A 19,151-nucleotide genomic window follows, 5' to 3' on the forward strand; every position below is an offset into this window, starting at 1 on the left:
TGGGCGTGAAGCATTTACATACTGCTCTCCCCGAAATAATTCCAAGGGCCTTGAATTCATAACCATATTTGTCCTTCGTCTCCCTACGCGAGGTCGGCTACTGTAAAATGGGGATAATCTGCCATTTTGATTGAACCAAATTATTATTGAACACGAGAGTTGGATAATAATGGAATAATATTCCACAAGTCTTGAACACCAAGTTATTTAACCCCACACGAGAGAGAGAAGAAAATATTCCCCATGGTGTAAAATTTCTGTTTGATCACTCACTACATTCATTCGTAACAATGGCGAAAAGGTTCAGTGATGCAATGGAAATAATGAAGGTGTGTAGATAATCAGGGGTTCCTCTACAATAGGGCTCATTTTAACTCTTAATTCACCTCATGCCAACACAATGCCCCTCTCCCCAATATATGTATATCCTGTGATCTGTGACTTCTCTAATATTTTTATAAAGCTTGTGTGAAGCGCACACTTCCTATATAAGTGTTGCACTTGCTTCCTGTCACACTTTAGAGGTCACCCTTTAAAGTAGCCTCTCACTGTGAGCAATGCCACTGGTGATTTGCCAGTTGTATTTTTTTTTTAAAAACATGAAGCCTGAACTGAGAATCTAAATTTCCCAAATCCTGCCGGAGGAATATCCTGACATTACAAAATGTCTAAAATGGTAATCCACATTGAAGTTAATAATCTCATCTCATCGAAGCATCAGTCCACTATAAGAAAGAAAGACGTGCATTTATATAGTGCCTTTCACAACCTCAGGACATCCCAAAGCGCTTCACAGCCAATGAATTGAATTGGATAAATACTTGAAGGGAAATAATTCGCAGGGCTACAGGGGGAAAATGGGACTAACAAAGAGCCAGCACGGGCTCTTTGGGCCAAATGGCTTCCTATTTTGGTAGATGAGTCATTGTTGTAATGTAGGAAACATGACAGCCAATTTATGCACAGCAAGTTCCCACAAACAGCATTGAGATAATCTGTTTTTAGGTATTGGTTGAGGGATAAATATTGGCCAGGACACCAGGAAGAACTCCCCTGCTTTTTCTCAAATAGTCCCATGGGATCTTTTATGTCCACCTGAGAGGGCGGAAGGGGCCTCAATTTAACATTGCACCTGAAAGTCAACACCTCCGACAGTGCAGTGCTCCCTCAGTACTACTGCACTGGGGTGTGAGCCCAGATGTAGGTTCAAGTGTCTGGAGTGGGATTTGAACCCACACTCTTCTGATTCAGAGGTGAGAGTGCTACCCACTGAGCCACGGCTAACACAACTTGATAACGCTCAAAGAACAGCCTGTTTACTGACACAAAAGGCCGATCTGACCGATTTTTTTTTTCCCCCCCACCCCCCCTTTCTTTGGGCAGGTTCCTATGGCAAGGGCCAGCATCCTGTGGCTTATCGGAGAGTACTGCGAACACGTGCCCAAGATCGCACCGGACGTGCTTCGAAAAATGGCCAAATCCTTCACCAATGAGGAAGACATTGTTAAGTTGCAAATTATTAACCTGGCCGCCAAGCTCTACCTCACCAACTCCAAACAGGTGCTGGTCTATCCCTTCGTACACCCAGAATGAACCAATGCGGTTTTATACATAGCCATGGTTTGGGGGGGAGCAGGGGCAGTTACGTTGAGAGTTGCTCACAATTCCGAGCTCACGGTTGCTGCATAATTGTGCTGTTGCATTTAATAAGGGCCTTGCAGTTCTTTTTCCAATGACACTTCATTTGCGAAGGTCAAATCTCTCATTCTAAAGGCTTTTTGAAAATGTTAAGAGTTTGTTCTATTGAATTAAAATTGCTGATCAAGCCTCATTCTCAAGAATAAAAGGACTGAACTGACTGGGATTACCAGCTAATGGGGAAAAATATCGACTGCTCCCTTTTCCTGATCAGCCCCACCCCAAACACGGATCAAACCGTTTTACGAACGTACAAAATTGATGGGCAGGAAAAGACCAGCTGGTCCATCAAGCCTGCCCCCCACACCATGATGGCCGGAGAATCGTGGTTAAATACTTCTCCACCCCTCCCCTTCACCCCTCTCCTCCACCCCCACCCACTCACCGCAACCTCCTGGGAGAGGCAAAACAAACAGGGGAAAAAAAACCCAGGGCCAATAAGGGAAAGAACACACTGGAAAATTCCTCTCCGATCCCCTCAGGTGATCGAAACCAGTTCAGGAGATCACACGGACCAAGTATTATCTATAAAGATACTTATCTTCTTTGGGTCCAATCTCTGCCCCAATCAGGAACTGGTCCAACTCCCTCTTGAAGGTCTTGAGGTTCTAACTCGTAGGGGCCAATAAAGCAGCCCCGGCCCAGCGTCTCTGGGACCGCTGTGAATTGGGGACTCCCGCCCACACAGAAACGAATCTGAGGCCATCTTATTCACTGGGGGCATCACGCGGGTGGGACCAGTATATCTGGCACCAGCAGCCGGTAAAGAGCCGCTGGCTGCCCAGACATTACCGCCATGTTTTATTTCTTTGTGGCCGTTGGGTACTCCAGTCCCGCCGGGTGGGTGAGAGCTGCTGATTGAGGAAGGAAACGGGCCTCATCATAAGGGAGGGCTCCCTCCCTCCTCCCTCCTCCCTCCACCACCGCCCCCCACCTCCCATCCAAGCTTCCCCCTGGAGAACTCTATCCCAAACTGGCACTCAAGAGACTCGAGCACTGCTTGGAGGTTCCAGCTGCATTTGGGGAGGCCAACTAATTTTTTGGTGTCGGGGGGCGGTAAATGAGCCTTGTGTCTGGGATATCCTAGTGCTGTGTGCAGTGTCTGGCCACATGATCACAGGCTAGACGTCTCGGGCTGTGGACCTCGGACATCCTCCATGGAATGCCCCACCCCTGTATAATTGGCTCCATGGTACGTGCTGCAGGAGTGCCAGATGCATCAAGGGTGTAAATGCATCAAACAACGTTCACCTGCAAGCTGCAGTCTCTGCACATCTGCCTTTATGGCCTAGTTACCTCCCGCCGAGCGTCATTCTGTCGCCCTGCTTACAGGCTTTGATAAGAGGTCGATCTCGCTCTGCTCTTGCCTTGTCGTCTTCCTTTATACTCAATTTGGGCTTCTTATTTATTTATTTTTTACATCTAGACCAAACTTCTGACTCAGTATGTCCTTAACCTGGCCAAATATGACCAGAACTATGACATCCGAGACCGAGCTCGTTTCATCCGCCAACTCATCGTTCCCACCGAGAAAAGCGGAGTGTTGAGCAAATATGCCAAGAAGCTATTCCTGGCTCAGAAACCAGCTCCTGTCCTCGAGTCTTCCTTCAAAGGTAGGAGAGTACTAAAGCTGGGGTCGTTGTCTTGTGTTTGTTATGGTGAGAGGCAGAGATGGGTATGCATTGCGCGTGAGTGAACCCCAGTCTGACTGTTCAGGGGTGCTGGAGGCTGGTGATTATGAACATGCGAAACGGGCAGGAAAAGACCAGTTGGTCCATCAAGCCTGCCCCACACTCGTGTTGGCTGGACCATGATGACTAAACACTTCTTCCCTCCCCCTGAACTCCCTCCCTCACTTCCACCCCCAGTGCTATGTAATGTCCAGGGTAGAGGCAAAAAGCAAACAAAAAACCCAGGGCTGATAAGGATTCCCCACAACATGCCCTATTCATCATGTTGTACCGGTTAGTGCGCTGATCAGGGCAGATGTTATGGAGGCTCCAGTGCTGATGTTAGCAACAGGAGTCGGCCATTCAGCCCCTCGAGCCTGTTCTGCCATTCAATTAGATAATGGCTGATCTGTATCTTAACTCCACCTACTTGGTTCAATATCCCATAACACCTTTACCTATCAAAAATCTTATCAATCTCCGTTTTGAAATTTTTATCTGCAGCTTTTGGGGGAAGAGAGTTCCAGATTTCCACCTCCCTTTGTGTGAAGAGGTGCTTCCTGACATCACCCCTGAACGGCCTAGCTCGAATTTTCAGTTTATGCCCCCTTGTTCTGGGCTCCTCCACTCTTGGAGCACAGAATCAGGGCTACGATGTTGTAGCCCCATCTCTGGCCTGCGCTCACATCTCATGAGGTTCTACCCTGGGGGCAAATCTTCACAATTTCTGCCCCCAAATTTACTTTGTTAAGATAAACAAACCAGGAAAACTTGAACAGTTCAACAAAGGTGTAAATCAGGAGCTGGAACTCTCAATTAAAATATTTTTTTAAAAACCTATACAGTTTACTCCTGATAATTTGTTAATTTGCTATCTAAATAAATTGAATTATCCAATAATTTGGATGTCGCAAAGTGGGAGTTTAGTGTTTTGAATAAATTTGAATGAAGGGTCTATGCATTAAGATGAGTAAACTGGGTTTTCAATACAGTCTCTGAAATGCTGGTCAGCGTTTGATGTGAGTCTAACAGGGTGTCAGTTTGTACGGGATCCAGTTTTACTACGTTGGGATTTGTCTTTCTCGCAGATCGGGATCATTTCCAGCTCGGTTCGCTGTCCCACCTGCTCAACAGCAAGGCCGGAGGATACCAGGAGCTCCCGGATTGGCCGGAGTCTGCCCCTGACCCATCGGTCCGCAACGTGGAGGTAAAGGGCAGCCCAGGGGTCAACTATGGGTCGCCATGCAGATGGTGTGGTCCTCAAATCGCCTTGTGCCTTGTAGCAGAGCTCAGTGAAGGACAGAGCATGGAGATGGGCAGAGTCTGGGTTAGAGCATTCTTTACAGGCACTAAGGAGCAGCGAAGAATTTGGACTTGGCTTGTTCCTGCAGCAATTCTTTGGGGAACGTATGGAAAGAGAGACTGTCCTGGCACTGCCCTTGTGGGTAGCGATGAGTAGAGAATTGCAAAGAAACTTTTTCCTCCGGTGGGAGAGCCCAGAACAAGGGGGGCATATCCTTTAAAGTTCGAGCTAGGCCGTTCAGGGGTAGATGTCAGGAAGCACTTCTTCACACAAAGGCTAGTGGAAATCTGGAACTCTCTCCCCCGAAAAGCTGTAGAGGCTGGGGGTAAATTGAAAATTTCAAAACGGAGATTGATAGATTTTTGTTAGGTGAGGGTATTAAGGGTTTCGGAACCAAGGCGGGTAGGTGGAGTTAAGATGCAGATCAGCCATGACCAAATTGAATGGCGGAACAGGCTCGAGGGGCCGAATGGCCTACTCTTGTTCCTGTGTTCCCGTACGGAGGGTGGGGCGTTCCAAGCATCTGCGGCAGGTTTGAAAATGCTCTATTAAAATACACAGCAACAAAGGGAAAATCCCACGGGCTGTCGCGAGAAATGAATGAGACGGATAGAAGGAAATGAGGAAGAGAGAGAGAAGGAGAGATAACGAATACACTAAAACCATTGACACTCCGGATGCAGTGTCCGAGCAGATTAAGTGGGAGCCATGTTTTCACGGCTGACGCTGGCTACGGCAGAGCTCTCCACCCACAAACCCAAACACGTGTATGGAGCATTGGTTCGCAGGCCCTCCATTGTTGGCCTTACCAGGAGACACGACTCAGTCATTCTCCAACGATAGCTGAAGAAAGTGAGTGACTCAGACAGGCTGCATCAGCGGGAACCGGATGGCGAATTTAGATTGAAACATTGGCAGGCCTAGATCACTCGGATATGTACTTCAGGCTCTAGTCCAGAACAGCACAGAAATAAATACATATAAAAGTCTTGCAGCTAGTACACCCTAGATGTTACGTTTTGTTACAGACGCAAAAACAGTCTTTTATCAAAATGAGGACGAAAACCAGCCATTGACTTGGAGCCTGAAATTTATAAGGATCTCCCAGTCTGCAATTAGACTCTGGGTGACCTTACTGTGTGTTTACTTAACAACAGTTTAGACTTTATGGCCTAATTGAAGTTAGGAGAAAATAAAAAGGGGACTCAGTTTGATACTATTAGCTGTGTTTGTGCCAACTTTGAGACTGAAAATTTTGCACTCAGCAATTTCCCGGTGGTGACAGCTCTGGCGAAGAGTCCATTTTCCCCTTTATAGTATTTCGACCTAATTGATCCCTGAAAGGACCTGTTTGGTCCTTCACCTTCTGTCCATTATATATACACAAAGAGAGCACAGCCACATTAATAAAACGACCTGTTAATACTGGTATAACATCAGGAAGAGAAAAAATCAAATCGGTTTCCTTGGTGCTTTGGGCCTTTTACTGATTTACTGAGGCAAGACAGCAAAGTCATTAAGGACATTTTAAAAAAATAAATAATGTTTCACTTTTGTAAAAAAAAAAGAACTCCTTCACAATCGCATTAGTGAGCAAGCTCTCTATTACTGAGATGATGGCAACGCAACTTCAGTCGAATTGACATTCCCTTCAGCCTGTCTGTTCCCACTAGTGTCTCTGTGGAGAAGTGGAACAGGCCCCTTCTTAGTAACCGTTCATCCCCAGTCCCCAGCCAGTCAGCAGCATCGATACCTAATGATTGTTTCTGTCCTATCCAGTGCTTTATGTGGACAGGATTCCGGCTGTAGGGGATGTAAGGACCTGGGGTGAAGATACTGCCGGTTATTATTGCAGATTAATACATTATTGATCGACATGCCGGCCATATTAGAATGTGTTTGTAACGGTTTAGCTGTCGAAACTGCATAGGCCGCCCTATCTAAGGGAGGAGCTCCGCCTCTATTTTTTTAAGTTGATCAACATTTATTAAAGCATAAAGACGTTTCATAACTTCTGCATAATATACCATACAATTACTGTTCCTGTCTGCTGTCTCGGCTTCAAGTACTCTGGGTGATAGACTAAATGGCTCCATCCCCTCCCTGATCAGATTTTCTGTATGATCCCGATCGGTTTTGACTGTGTCGTACCAGAAAAATAGAGGCACTGCTCCACAGACAAATCCCAGCAGTGACATCTTAGGACTTGGACGAAAGTCGGGATAGCAGTGATTCGGAGTGATTTAAGGTGATGCCGAGGGTTGACAGTGACAATAAAGGCCAAAGGTACGAGGATCAATACAACCAAGTGATCCATTTCCTGGACAGTTGCTGGGCTTGCTAGATCAGCCATGATCTAATTGAATGGCGGAGCAGGCTCGAAGGACTGAATGGCCGACTCCTGCCCCCAACATTCCTGGACTAAAACGAAGGAACGTAGATTGGTAATTAGGCTGAAACAAGATTAATAATCACAACACTGGCCAAAGTAAAGACAAAAAAGATTACTTGACTTAGTGGTGACCATCCCGAGTCTGAGAAGTGTTGGGGGGGTGGATGGGGGGCAGTAATTCTAGTGCTGTTGCTCTGCAGTTTGTTGGCTCTGAATTGCAGGCCCGATAAGTAGTTGTCTGACTGGGAGTGTTCTCTGCAATGCTACCCACAGGAGGAAGTGTTCACGGAGACGGAGGTGCGAATCGGATTGCTGGGAGACTGGAAAGAGGTGTGGGTGTGCATTGTTTGCAGTGCTGTGTGCTTTTACATCAGGGACAGCCGGTTACTGAGTCACTCGAGCATCTGCACGGAAGGGGTGATGTTCAAGACACTGGTGTTGGATTCCAGATGAAACTCATTTTATCTGGGCTCAAATTACAATCCCCCACTGCCCCATCAAACTACCACTACAGCACAATACAGCAAAGTATGTTATACAATCTTATGCTGGTCATTGGGCAAGAGCTATAGTTTTTAAAGGGTGTATTGGTTGAGCGTTCCTGAATGTTGAGTCTAGCGCACCCTGTAACTGTGGGACAGATACCATGAAATTGGCCACGGTGGGACAAATTAGGCCGCAGCAGTCACTATTTCTGCTCCAAAACAAAGCTTTCCATCCCCTCCCTCATATCGCGTGTCGTTCAGTCTCGCGTCACTTAGCTGCGCAAGTCCTGACCGCCATGCCGCCATAAAGCTTTTATCCTGTTCACTTGCTTTGACTCTTATCGGTTGCCCTGTTGTCCACATTCAACAGCCTTTGCTAAGCCCCCTCCCAGTGGGAGAACCGCAGAGCAGTGGGACCACTCGTTGCTGGTAACTTCAGTGTCCTTCAGAGTTGGCCCTTGTGAGAACAAACTGAGGGGATCAGATAAGAATTCTACCAGTTTTGGGCTAACAAAAAAAAACCACACACCTCATCCCTCTGAAGGAAAAGTGTTTTAACTGTAGGTTTTTGTTTTGAGATCACCCCTTAACAGGTCTGGCAGGAATAGAAGTTGGCACTAAGCATGTAAACTCATCTCCCTCACCGGCAGAATGGCCATTGGTCACCTGGCACTGTGCATTTGCTGTTGTCTTGTGTTTATTTATTTGGATCCATTGGGGACGCTGTCTCTTGTGTTCATATTGTGTGATCCTCTTGAAACAAAATCTCTCAAACCTTTATGGCAGGTGTGAAACCAGGGCAGGGACCCAATCGTTTTGTCCCTAAAGGGTAAGAAAATATTTTTTACAATGAAGGAATTAGACGCAACTTGTTCTGTTCTCTAAGTGAACGATACTGGGAGTTTCAAGTCAGTCGTTGGTTTGTTTGACCCCCTGTGTTTACTTAGTACAGAGTCACGAATGAAGGGCTGTAAATTCACCGATACAAAACCTCCTCATTGATTTATTTTCTCCCTGTCAAAGACTGAAGAGGAGAGCTGCTCCCAGGTAACGACTCAAAGTCAAAAGGGATTGATTCGAAACACATCAAAGACTGATTTTGTTAAAATGTTCACACTTTGGCTGGTAGACCTCATAGCATTTCAGTCCATTTTCAAAAGTCTTGTGCACACATCCTCACTCATCGATATCTCCGCGTACAGCTGCTCTTCGCAATCTGCATCCGACCTGATAATGCTGTGTTGCTATGTTGACATTTGGGTTAAGACACCCAATCCAACTTGTGTACTGTTATGCCCAGGTTGCTCCTGTAATGTTCGGCTTGGTTCAGTAACACACAGCTCAGTGCAATAATACACAGCCTGGCCTGACGTCATCCTACTTGGTACAGTTGATCCCCAACTCAGTATCATATTATTCATCTTACACCAGTATTGTCCAACTTGGTTCACCATTACTCACCCTGTCACAACAACTCCCAGCTCAGTTCACTATTACTCACCTTGTCACAACAACTCCCAGCTCAGTTCACTATTACTCACCTTGTCACAACAACTCCCAGCTCAGTTCACTATTACTCACCTTGTCACAACAACTCCCAGCTCAGTTCACTATTACTCACCTTGTCACAACAACTCCCAGCTCAGTTCACTATTACTCAACTTGTCACAACAACTCCCAGCTCAGTTCACTATTACTCACCTTGTCACAACAACTCCCAGCTCAGTTCACTATTACTCACCTTGTCACAACAACTCCCAGCTCAGTTCACTATTACACACCTTGTCGCAATACTGAACTCAGTTCAATATTACTCACCTTGTCAAAACAATGCCCAGCTCAGCCTGGTGTCACTCAGCACAACTCAAAAACAAGTTCAGCACAGGATCTTACAGCTTACACCCAGTTCATTCCAGTTTCAACAAGCTTATTCCAATAAGGTACAGCTTGGTCTGGTAATGGCCGCCTTAGACCAGCATCAACCATCTAGGTGTACCAGGTCAATCTAACATCACCAAACTCAATCAGGTAAGTACCCAGTTAAGCACAGTGTGATGCAGGTCATTCCAATCATGAACCGTTCACTACAATAGCTCACTCCAGTGAGGCCCGGCTCAGTGCAGTATATCACCCAACTTTTGTTTGAAGTTTTATTACCTTGTAATATACCCTCCTCCCCAACCCCCCCTAATGTTTCCTCCAGGCCACTTTCTATCACTGAGAGGATAATCAGGCAACCCGCTCCCAAACAAAGGGGAACAAGTCTGACTGACAGAAAATCATGGAACTCATCTGATGAAAGAAAGCAAGTCTGAGTTAGCGGCATGTACCTGAACTAAACTGGCTAACATTTTATTGAGCTAGTCTACTGAGTCGACTAATGCTGTAATACACCAGCTGGGTGGGGAGGGAAGAGGTTATATACTCAACTGGTTAGTACTGCCGAGAGACGGTTATTGCTGATCTGAGCTATACCATGTTCGGTGTTGCTGTACTCAAGCTGGGTGTTATTGTGCTGAACTGGGTAATACTGTACCATATCAGTTAGTACTGTACTGAGCTGAGTGTTACTATAACGAGCTGTACAGAGTTGGGCTGACCACTTTGTATCCAAGCTAACGCATGTGTCCTGGGAAGGGGAGTGTGGGGCCTAGTGCAATTTGTGTGTCCTGTTACCTGCATGCTGGTAAGTCCTTTGGACAGACATATTGAGAACATGGCTATTACTTTAAATGGTCCCATTTACACTCCGAGATGGGTATTCATTCCTGCACTCTAAATCATTTATTCAAGGGTATTCTTACTTTAATTAAATAATAACCAAAAACACAGGCTCAAAAGTGCCGCATCTTGCAAACACCTGCAGTTGCCATGGGAACTAAGCATTTAATCGTCAATGTATTTGGCAGAACTGGAAAGTTCTAATGGTTTTAACAGTCTCACGAATATGGGCGCCGGGCCCATAACCCCTCGGACTGGATTTTCCAGAGTTCAGTCCCCCTCCCCACCTTCCACAGATTGCCCTCCTGCACGGGTGAAATGTCAGGCAGATCGACCGGTGCAGCTGCACTAAATATCAGGGTCGGGGGGGGGGGGGTGGTAATTGTGACTTTGTGCGATAGTGTAAAGCGGGCGATCGTGAGTCACTAGCAGGTTTCTTCGCTCGTCCCCGTTTTTATTTCCAGTGAAGTAAATAGAAATAAAAATCAGGGAGCGGTGTAAAACGGGCAGTCGATTCGCTGACACCCGTTTTACACAATCGCACAAATTCAAAATTAATTTTGATGCTCTGTTAGTACAAAATGGAGGAGGGGGGCGGGGGAGACATATTGCAGGTCAATTCTTAAAGGGGCAGAATTAGTTATTTTTACCTCTACAGAGGGTTAATAATCAGATTCTACCACCAGAGACATAAACCCTTCTCATCTTCTAACAGATTAAATTAAATATATAAGGTAACTGGGGAATCGCACAGATCTCTGCTGCCATCTCTGTACAGTTACGATTTCTGCAGACCCCCTGTTCCTGGGGGAAGTGATACCAGCTGGTGTGAGAGTGAATTTAAGCAGCCACTTAATTACTTCCAGTTTATTAAAAACGTTTCGTGCAGAGCCTCCTCTCTTAGTGTCTCACTTTCTTCACCACTTTTCCCAGTCACACTTCGACCTCTGACTCACAGCGAGCAATGCCATGGGAGATCAGCCAGTCCCATATATTGCAGAAGTAATGAGGGCCAGTTAAAATGACATTAAAAACAAACAAAGATGAAGCTCACTGCTCCGTTAAATAACGATAGCGTATAAATAAACCAAATGAGGTTTGATGTGGAAACATCATGAGCAAGTTTACTGCAGTTTCTGTTTAATTTTCTCAGTGCATCATATAGCCTACATTTCCATGCTTTGTATATCTTATACTGACTGTGCCTATCTGCATAGAGGATAGCAGCTCACAGACTTTAGCAATTACAAGCCAGTCTCCCAATCCTCCCATCGCATTCTGACCTGAAGCCCCTGCCCGAAGTTTAGTTTGATTTTCCATTTCTCGTTCTGTGCTGTTCGGGTGAATGATTGATTATTTATTTATTTCCTCCCCTTCCAGGTTCCAGAATGGACGAAACCCAGTGGCAGAGAGAAAAGAAAAGAGAAGGTGGAGAAACCATTCTATTCTGATTCAGAGGGGGAGTCTGAGCCGACCGAATCTGCAGACAGTCGTAAGTAACTTGTGATGTAACTCGCGCTCGATGCAAGTCATCGTTTAACCCCTCCCTCCCCCCCCCCCCCGCCCTCTACTGGTTGTAATTTATTTTGTATGGCAATCTCTTAAACTGTTTGTGATCGGGGCTTAATATTACAATAATTCATTAGTTGCTTAATAAAGAGAAATATTGAAAGGTGTGGAAGATTGAGGGGTGGTCTGACCGAGGTGTTTAAAATGTTGAAAGGATTCGACAGGGTAGGTACAGAGAAACTATTTCCTCTGATGCGGGAAATCAAGAACGAGGGGACACAATTAAATTAGGGCTAGGCCATTCAGGAGTGAAATCAGGAAGTACTTTTCACACAAAGCATAGTCTCAGGATAAGGGGCCGGCCATTCAAGACTGAGATGAGGAGGAATTTCTTCACTCAGAGGGTTGTGAATCTTTGGAATTCTCTACCCCAGAGGGCTGTGGATACTCAGTCTTTGAGTATATTCAAAGCTGAGATCGATAGATTTTTGGACTATAGGGGAATAAAGGGTTATGGGGATGGGGCAGGAAAGTGGAGTTGAGGTCGAAGATCAGCCATGGTCTCGTTGAATGGTGGAGCAGACTTGAGGGGCTGTATGGCCTACTCCTGCTCCTATTTATGTTCAAAAGGTAGTAGAAATCTGGAATATTCTTCCTCTAAAGGCTGGGGATGCTGGGAGACGGTTGGAGCTTTCGTGATTGAGAGCGCTAGATTTTTATTAGGTAAGGTATCCATGGACAAGGAGAAAAGGTGGATGGATGGAGTTGAGGTGCAGGTCAGCCATGATCTAATTGAATGGCGAAGCAGGCTTGAGGGGCTGAATGGCCTCCTCCCATTCCTAATGTATGGGGCGTGAGCAGCTGAGTGGGATTAGACTGGGTGGCTCATCTGGAGAAAAACACCAGCACAGATTTGATGGGCTGAACGGCATGTTTCTGTGCTGTGACATTCTGTGCTTCCGTGATTCTCACTTGCTGCCCAGTGACCATTTCAGGAAATCTAGTGCTGACCCGGGTTACGATGTTTTAAATGCTTTAAGACTTTTGGTTAAAAGGACCCAGGGAGCAAACATTTAGGACAGGCTCTTCCTGACGTCACATCGTAGGGGTTTGCTGACATCAAGAATGGTGATCGTCAGGCCAGAGCCCAGTGAATCTGTTCACTGTCTCTATACAAAACCCAGGGGGCATCATCTTCAAATTAGAGCTCGGCCATTCAGGAGTGAAATTAGGAAACACTTTTTCACACGAGTAGTAGAAATCTGGAAAACTCTTCCCCCAAAAAGGCTTTGGATCAATTGAAATTTTCGAGACCGTGAATTTCATTAGGTAAGGAAATCAAGGGCTAGGGGTCAAAAGTGAGTTAAGTGGAGTTGAGGTGCAGATCAGCCATGATCTAATCCCAGTGGGTGGAAAATGCTGTTGGGTTCATCGACTTCTATGACCGATTCCCGACCTGCACTCCCAGTGGGTGAAAATCAGAGCTGGAACACGATCCATTCAATCCATCGTGTAGAACGGACCTCCTTTGTGACCAAAACCTGACCAAGCCCCAAAAAGGAGACAACTTCAAAATACAACGTCCAACTGAAAGACGTCGCGCTGTCACTGAAGAGCTGGGCCGCGCGCGGTGGCTTCAGGTGGATCGAGGTCATCTGTTTTCACGCCTCCAGGGAGAGGCACGAGAAGCAGACGGTTTGAATGCGTGGTGTCTCAGGCAGGGAAACTCATCATTGTCACACCAGAGGGGAGTTCTGCACGATGGGGGCAATTGAATGAATCGTATTCCAGCTCTGGATTTTCACCCACTGGGAGTGCAGGTCGGGAATCGGTGATGAAAGTTGACGAACTCACCAGGATTTTCCGTCCATTGGAAATAGATCATGGCTGATCTGTACCTCAATTCCATTTGCTCGCCGTTGACCCATATCCCTCGATACCCTTACCTAATAAGATTCTGTCGCACTCAGTCTTGAAAATGTCAATTGATCCAGGGCCTCTTGGGGGGAAAGAGTTTCAGAATTGCCCTCCCCTGCTTCCAGATTTCACTTCTGAACGGCCAAGCTCTAGTTTTAAGGTTGGGGCACCTTGTTCTAGATTCCCCCGGCAGTGGAAGTAGTTTCTCTGTGTCGATGTTTTAAAATCCCTTTATCATTTTAAGCACCTCAACGCTGGGCTTGCACTTGCTGCAGATGCAACCCCACTCCCACTCATTGGAGGAACACCCAGAAAAGTCAACGGGCAGTGTTGTGGGAGTGCAGACCAGACAATAGGGTCTCTCTTCTTCCCCCCCCAACCCTTGCCCCCCCCTCCACCTACCCCCCATTCTCCTCCCCATGTCCTGCTCCCTGCACCTGGGTGTTGTCCTCAATGAAAAGGAAAGTCTACTCTATTGGGCATGAGTTGGCCCGATACCCCTCCGTGACCCACAGCGTTGCACCGTGCCGTCAGATTACCAGAAGGGAGCCCTCTGAACAAACGGCCGTTATTGTTCGCAGAGTCCCCGACTGCCAGCGAGTCTGAAAGCATGAGTGAAATTGAAAGCGAGAGCGGCTCCGGTTCGGGGAGTGAAGAAGAGAGCGACGAGGAGACCAAGTCGGACAAGGAGAAAAAGAAGAAAGCAGGGAAGGAGAAGAGCAAGAGGAGAGATGAGAGCGAGGACAGGTAGGTGAGGTTGTGTATTGTAGAGTCTCTATTTTCAGCTCACTGTTTTGTGAGGCTGTGTCTTTTTTTTTTGTAGCTGAGGTGTTAACCCATTTAAAATAAACAAGTTGACCTGCATTAAAATAGCAGACAGAGGAGGGTTGTAAGAATGAGTTAAGCATGCGTCCAATGGTAACTTCTAGCCTATGATTGCTTCCCACGCCGTCTAATTCCACTGCACCAAATGGCCTCCCAAAGTCATCTTCCCATCACTCCACTCTCGAGAATTCAATTCAGTTCCCAAATCACTTCACGTTTGCACCCATGTTATCGAATTTCAATGGACCAAACCACTGCCCAGTCCGTCCCATTTGGAGGAATTACATTAGAGTAGATTTTTTTTTCCCCCATTCTGTCCGTTTATCCGGAGCTGGCACTCGATCCACTCTGATATTCCTGGAGGAAATTGAGATTTGCCGATCGTCCTAATCCAGGCGTGGACTGGAAAATCCTGCTTGCCCGATTGGTAGTGCTCTGCACGTTATGGTGCTCGATTAGGTGAGGACCAGAGGAGGCCATGTGTGGACCTCGCTTGAAGGCAAATAAGATGTTAAATGGGTTTGGCACCAAAGTTCAAATTTTCAGGGGAGCCTCTACCCACAGGGAGAACCTTGCAGGGGAAGTCTGTTCAAGTAGCTTCCAGCTGCTTAGGCCCTAAGCTCTGGGATTCCCTCTCTACCTCTCTCCTCCTTTAAGATGCTCCTTAAAACCTACCTCTTTGTCCAAGCTTTCTGTCCTAATATCTCCCTTATGTAGCTCGGTGTCAAATTTTGTCTGATTACGCTCCTGGGAAAGGCCTTGGGGCGTTTTGCTACATTAAAGGCGCTGTATAAATGCAAGTTGTTGTTTAAAGATTGGTCTGTCTGCTGTGATAAACTGCAGAACTCTTGAGAGCTCCTCCGATCTCTCTAATGTAGAGCTGGGACTCAACCCTGTGACCTCTTCGGGTGTGTGTGAACTGAGAAACTGCTTTCCGTTTCACATCGGGTAACTGGAAGAGGCGTAACCTGTGTTTACCTTGTTGTGTTTGTCAGTGGGCAAAGTGAAGGCGAAGAAAAGGCAGCGAGGAAGAAGCAGCAGCGGAAAGAAGAGGGAGAATCGAATTCCTCCTCCTCCTCCTCCTCCTCCGAGGACAGCTCATCCGAGAACAGCTCATCGGAGTCAGAGTCAGAGGAAGACTCTGAATCGGACACTGGTAAAAAGACCAGGAAGAAGGTGAGCAAGTTGAGTGTGTGCTTTAGGAGGATGCACTAAACCGGTGGCTATACTACTGGACTCACAACCCAGAGGTCGAGAGTTCAAATCCCACTGAGGCAAACTACGAAATTAAACTCAATAAATCTGGTCTTTTGTGGGCTGGCACCAGAAAAGAAAATAAACCATGAAAGTTGCCGGATTGTTCTAAACGTCCAATTCGTTCACTAATGTCCTGCATGGTATCCTTAACTAGGCCCTGCCCACCTGGGTGACTCTTTTGGCGGAAGAGTGGAAATTCACCCCCAAACATCGGAAACCCCCAGGGAAACTGTGCAAACAGCAGACAAGTGAGGGATTCCCTGTGGAAATTTACCCCCTTAGTGCCCTCAGTCCAACTAGGGATGGGCAATAAATATTACCTGTTAGTGTCACCCATATCCCAAGAGCAAATTTTTTTTAAAAAATGATCTCCAAGTCCCCTCCCCCACCCCCTCCCCCTCTGCCCACCACACGTGCCCAGATTTTCCCCTCTCCCATTGGCCTCGTGCCCTCCCCACCCCTTTCAAAGATGTTCTTGCAAGTGGAGAACTTTCTCCCTTCAGACTTGTCATGGCTTTCAAAGTTTGCTTTTAGGGTTGAGAGCCTAATTTTCACCAAAGTTTCAACAGATTACGGTTGGGGGAACTTGGCTGTTCTCGGCTGTTTTTCCAAATTGACTCGAGTTGGGCCTGGTGAGAAGAGCAGAGTTCCCCGAATTCAGCAGAGTATTCAGCAGAAAGATGCCATTATCTGGTGTGGGCGGGATCAGCCATTGGGGTGGGGTCCATTTACACTGGGTTACCCGCCTCTGATTCCTATCCTTCAAAATTTAATTTGGATTTGAGGCGATCCGTACACATCTGCCCACATGTGTCATCCAGTTTTACTATAGGCCTTGTGTGTGTGGGGAGGGAGGGGGTAAACTCACAATCCAGGAAACCGCCAGATTCAAAACCTGGCAGCATTTGACTTTTTAAAAGCCAAGAGAGCATCACAGTGAGCTTTCCCCCTCCCCCTCACCCCCCCCCCCGACTCTCTCCCCCTCGCGGCCCCCCCCGACTCTCTCCCCCTCGCGGCCCCCCCCGACTCTCTCGCCCTCGCCCCCCCCCCCCCCCCGACTCCCTCTCCCCCTCGCCGCCCCCCCGACTCCCTCTCCCCCTCACCCCCCCCCCCCCGACTCCCTCTCCCCCTCGCCGCCCCCCCCGACTCTCTCGCCCTCGCCCCCCCCCCCCCCGACACTCTCCCTCTCGCCGCCCCCCCGACTCCCTCTCCCCCTCGCCGCCCCCCCGACTCCCTCTCCCCCTCACCCCCCCCCCCGACTCTCTCCCCCTCGCGGCCCCCCCGACTCTCTCCCCCTCGCGGCCCCCCCCGACTCTCTCGCCCTCGCCCCCCCCCCCCGACACTCTCCCTCTCGCCGCCCCCCCCCCCGACTCCCTCTCCCCCTCGCCGCCCCCCCCGACTCCCTCTCCCCCTCGCCGCCCCCCCGCCCCAAGGTGAACATCTCTGTTGCATCGTAAATGGCACAAGCCCTGTTTAACAGTGCATCTTTGGAAATTAGATGCGTGTTCAGACTGGACAATCCAAATTGGGCTTAGAGTCTGGTCAAAAAATATCAGGTCCAAGTCCCGAGTTTTGGGAAAGGCTGAGGAGCGGTGCATGATGCGGGAGGGAGCAGTGACTGAAAATGAGGTGCAGGAATCGTAAACAGAGACAGGCCAATCCTGAAGCTTCGATTGGCCTTTTGCAGATTACTGATGGCTCTTCTCCTTTCTTTCAGTCTTCCACTACTAAACCAGGTCCCAGAGGACTCAAGGCCGAACAGAAGGAGGTCTCCCTCCTTGACCTGGACGACTGTGAGTCTTTTGCATTCAGTAGCTCAGAGAATAGTTAATAAAGGGGGTAAAATTACTCCGTAATGTCTCTGTTGAACCCGTTCCTTTTGAAACTCTGTGATATTTGTGGGGAGGCCAGGGAGGGGGGGGGAAGAGATCACGGGTCAGCCTTGAGATCGCGGGAGGGAGAGGAGATCGGCTGATTGCGGCGGGAGGGGGAGGGAGGTCGTCCGATATTGAGGTGGGCGGGGGTCGTCCAGTCGTAGGGAGGGAGGCCGATCAATGCAGATTAGCTTGCGGTGGGGGGAGAAACACTCCTCCTGGCCCACAAGCAGCATTTAGCTGCTGGATCCGGCAGTTCTCGCCTCCCTTCAGCTGCCGGGTTTCCCGAGCCTTTGGAAACCCGGCCCCGCAGCTGTTAAATGTAAAAGTCTGGTAAAATCTGAGAGACGCAGCCTCGTTAACATACTTAAATTACTGACCCGAGAGGTCACTCGCCCATCCCCCAACCCGGTCCGGTTAAACCGGGAACTGAGTGCGTTCGCGGCAGGCTGGGGTCCTGTTTCAGATTGTTAAGAATTTAACCCTCTTTTCTGCCACTCTCCTCCCCCCGCCTGTCCTGGGGGGGTTAAAATTCCCCCCTCCAAGTGTCCGATTTTATGTCTCTCCGCCGGGGCAGGAACAGAGCGGTAGCATCACGAGTATTGCCGTTCTGTACTTCCCGCCCCATTCCAGCATCATTCCCGTTCGCTGGCACTTTCCTGGGAGCCTCTGAGTGGGTGGCTCAGGCACCTGCCTGCTTCAGATGGGATATGCTAACCGGGGACCTGTGATGTACAAATACCCCACCCATTGGTGCCAGGCATAGAGCTGCTTAACCAGAGGCCCTTAAAGGGCCGCTCAGAAAAAGGGTCCGTTTTCAGGATTGCAGTGGGGGGGGGGGGAGGGGGGGTTTGGACATTTTTGTGGGGCCAGTTGGAGCCTGAATACTTCTAACTGGCCCCACAAAAACTCTTGTTTGTTTCACGCCTGAACTGGTAATCAGCTCGAGACCATTTTCCACTTCTCATACACCCAGGACATAGAAAAAATTCATATCGATTGCCAGGCTATTGAGAGAGGATTTGGGACTGTTCGTTAATTTATTCCTGGGATGCGGCCAACTCTGGCCAGGCTGCATTTCTTGCCCATCCCTTATGACCGACCGTGAGATGGTGATGTTTGGTTTGCCACAGGTTCCTGCAAGTCGTTTGTCCATTTTGAAGGAATTGTTTCAATCTGAAGTGTAAGATCCTGCCTAGACTAGGTATACTTACTGTGGCTTTTAACTATATCTTCACTTGATTTGGACAGAACTCCATGGGGCTGTAGCGTTCGATGTTCTGTTAATACAAGATCCAGGTACAGGACTCTGCAAAAGGATTCCAAGAATTCTCAAACATTTTATTATTTTGGTTTTGGAAAATGATGTGGCTGCACTGGATGTGTTCCCTTACAATAATATTTGCATTTATATCGTGCTTTTCAAGACCTCAGGACGTCCCAAAGCGCTTTACAGCCAATGAAGTACTTTTTGAAGTGTGGTCACTGTTGTTATGTCGG

The 19,151-nt window shown here is 47.9% G+C and overlaps 1 protein-coding gene across 3 annotated transcripts in view; it reads left to right on the plus strand.

Annotated features, from left to right (window-relative positions):
* LOC137304701 (AP-3 complex subunit beta-2) overlaps positions 1 to 19,151 on the plus strand; it is a 100,023-nt gene that overhangs the window by 50,609 nt on the left and 30,263 nt on the right. For 2 of the 3 annotated variants that reach the window (XM_067973366.1, XM_067973367.1), the window contains exons 15-22: positions 1,384 to 1,560; positions 3,125 to 3,311; positions 4,457 to 4,575; positions 7,337 to 7,393; positions 11,650 to 11,761; positions 14,277 to 14,442; positions 15,516 to 15,696; positions 17,495 to 17,570. In XM_067973366.1, the coding sequence (XP_067829467.1) occupies positions 1,384 to 1,560; positions 3,125 to 3,311; positions 4,457 to 4,575; positions 7,337 to 7,393; positions 11,650 to 11,761; positions 14,277 to 14,442; positions 15,516 to 15,696; positions 17,495 to 17,570 (1,075 nt within the window). The remainder of the gene's footprint in view (positions 1 to 1,383; positions 1,561 to 3,124; positions 3,312 to 4,456; positions 4,576 to 7,336; positions 7,394 to 11,649; positions 11,762 to 14,276; positions 14,443 to 15,515; positions 15,697 to 17,494; positions 17,571 to 19,151) is intronic. The other variant, XM_067973368.1, reaches the window with a different exon arrangement.

This window comes from Heptranchias perlo, chromosome 38 (genome assembly GCF_035084215.1).
Source record: "Heptranchias perlo isolate sHepPer1 chromosome 38, sHepPer1.hap1, whole genome shotgun sequence".
Lineage (NCBI taxonomy): Eukaryota > Metazoa > Chordata > Chondrichthyes > Hexanchiformes > Hexanchidae > Heptranchias > Heptranchias perlo.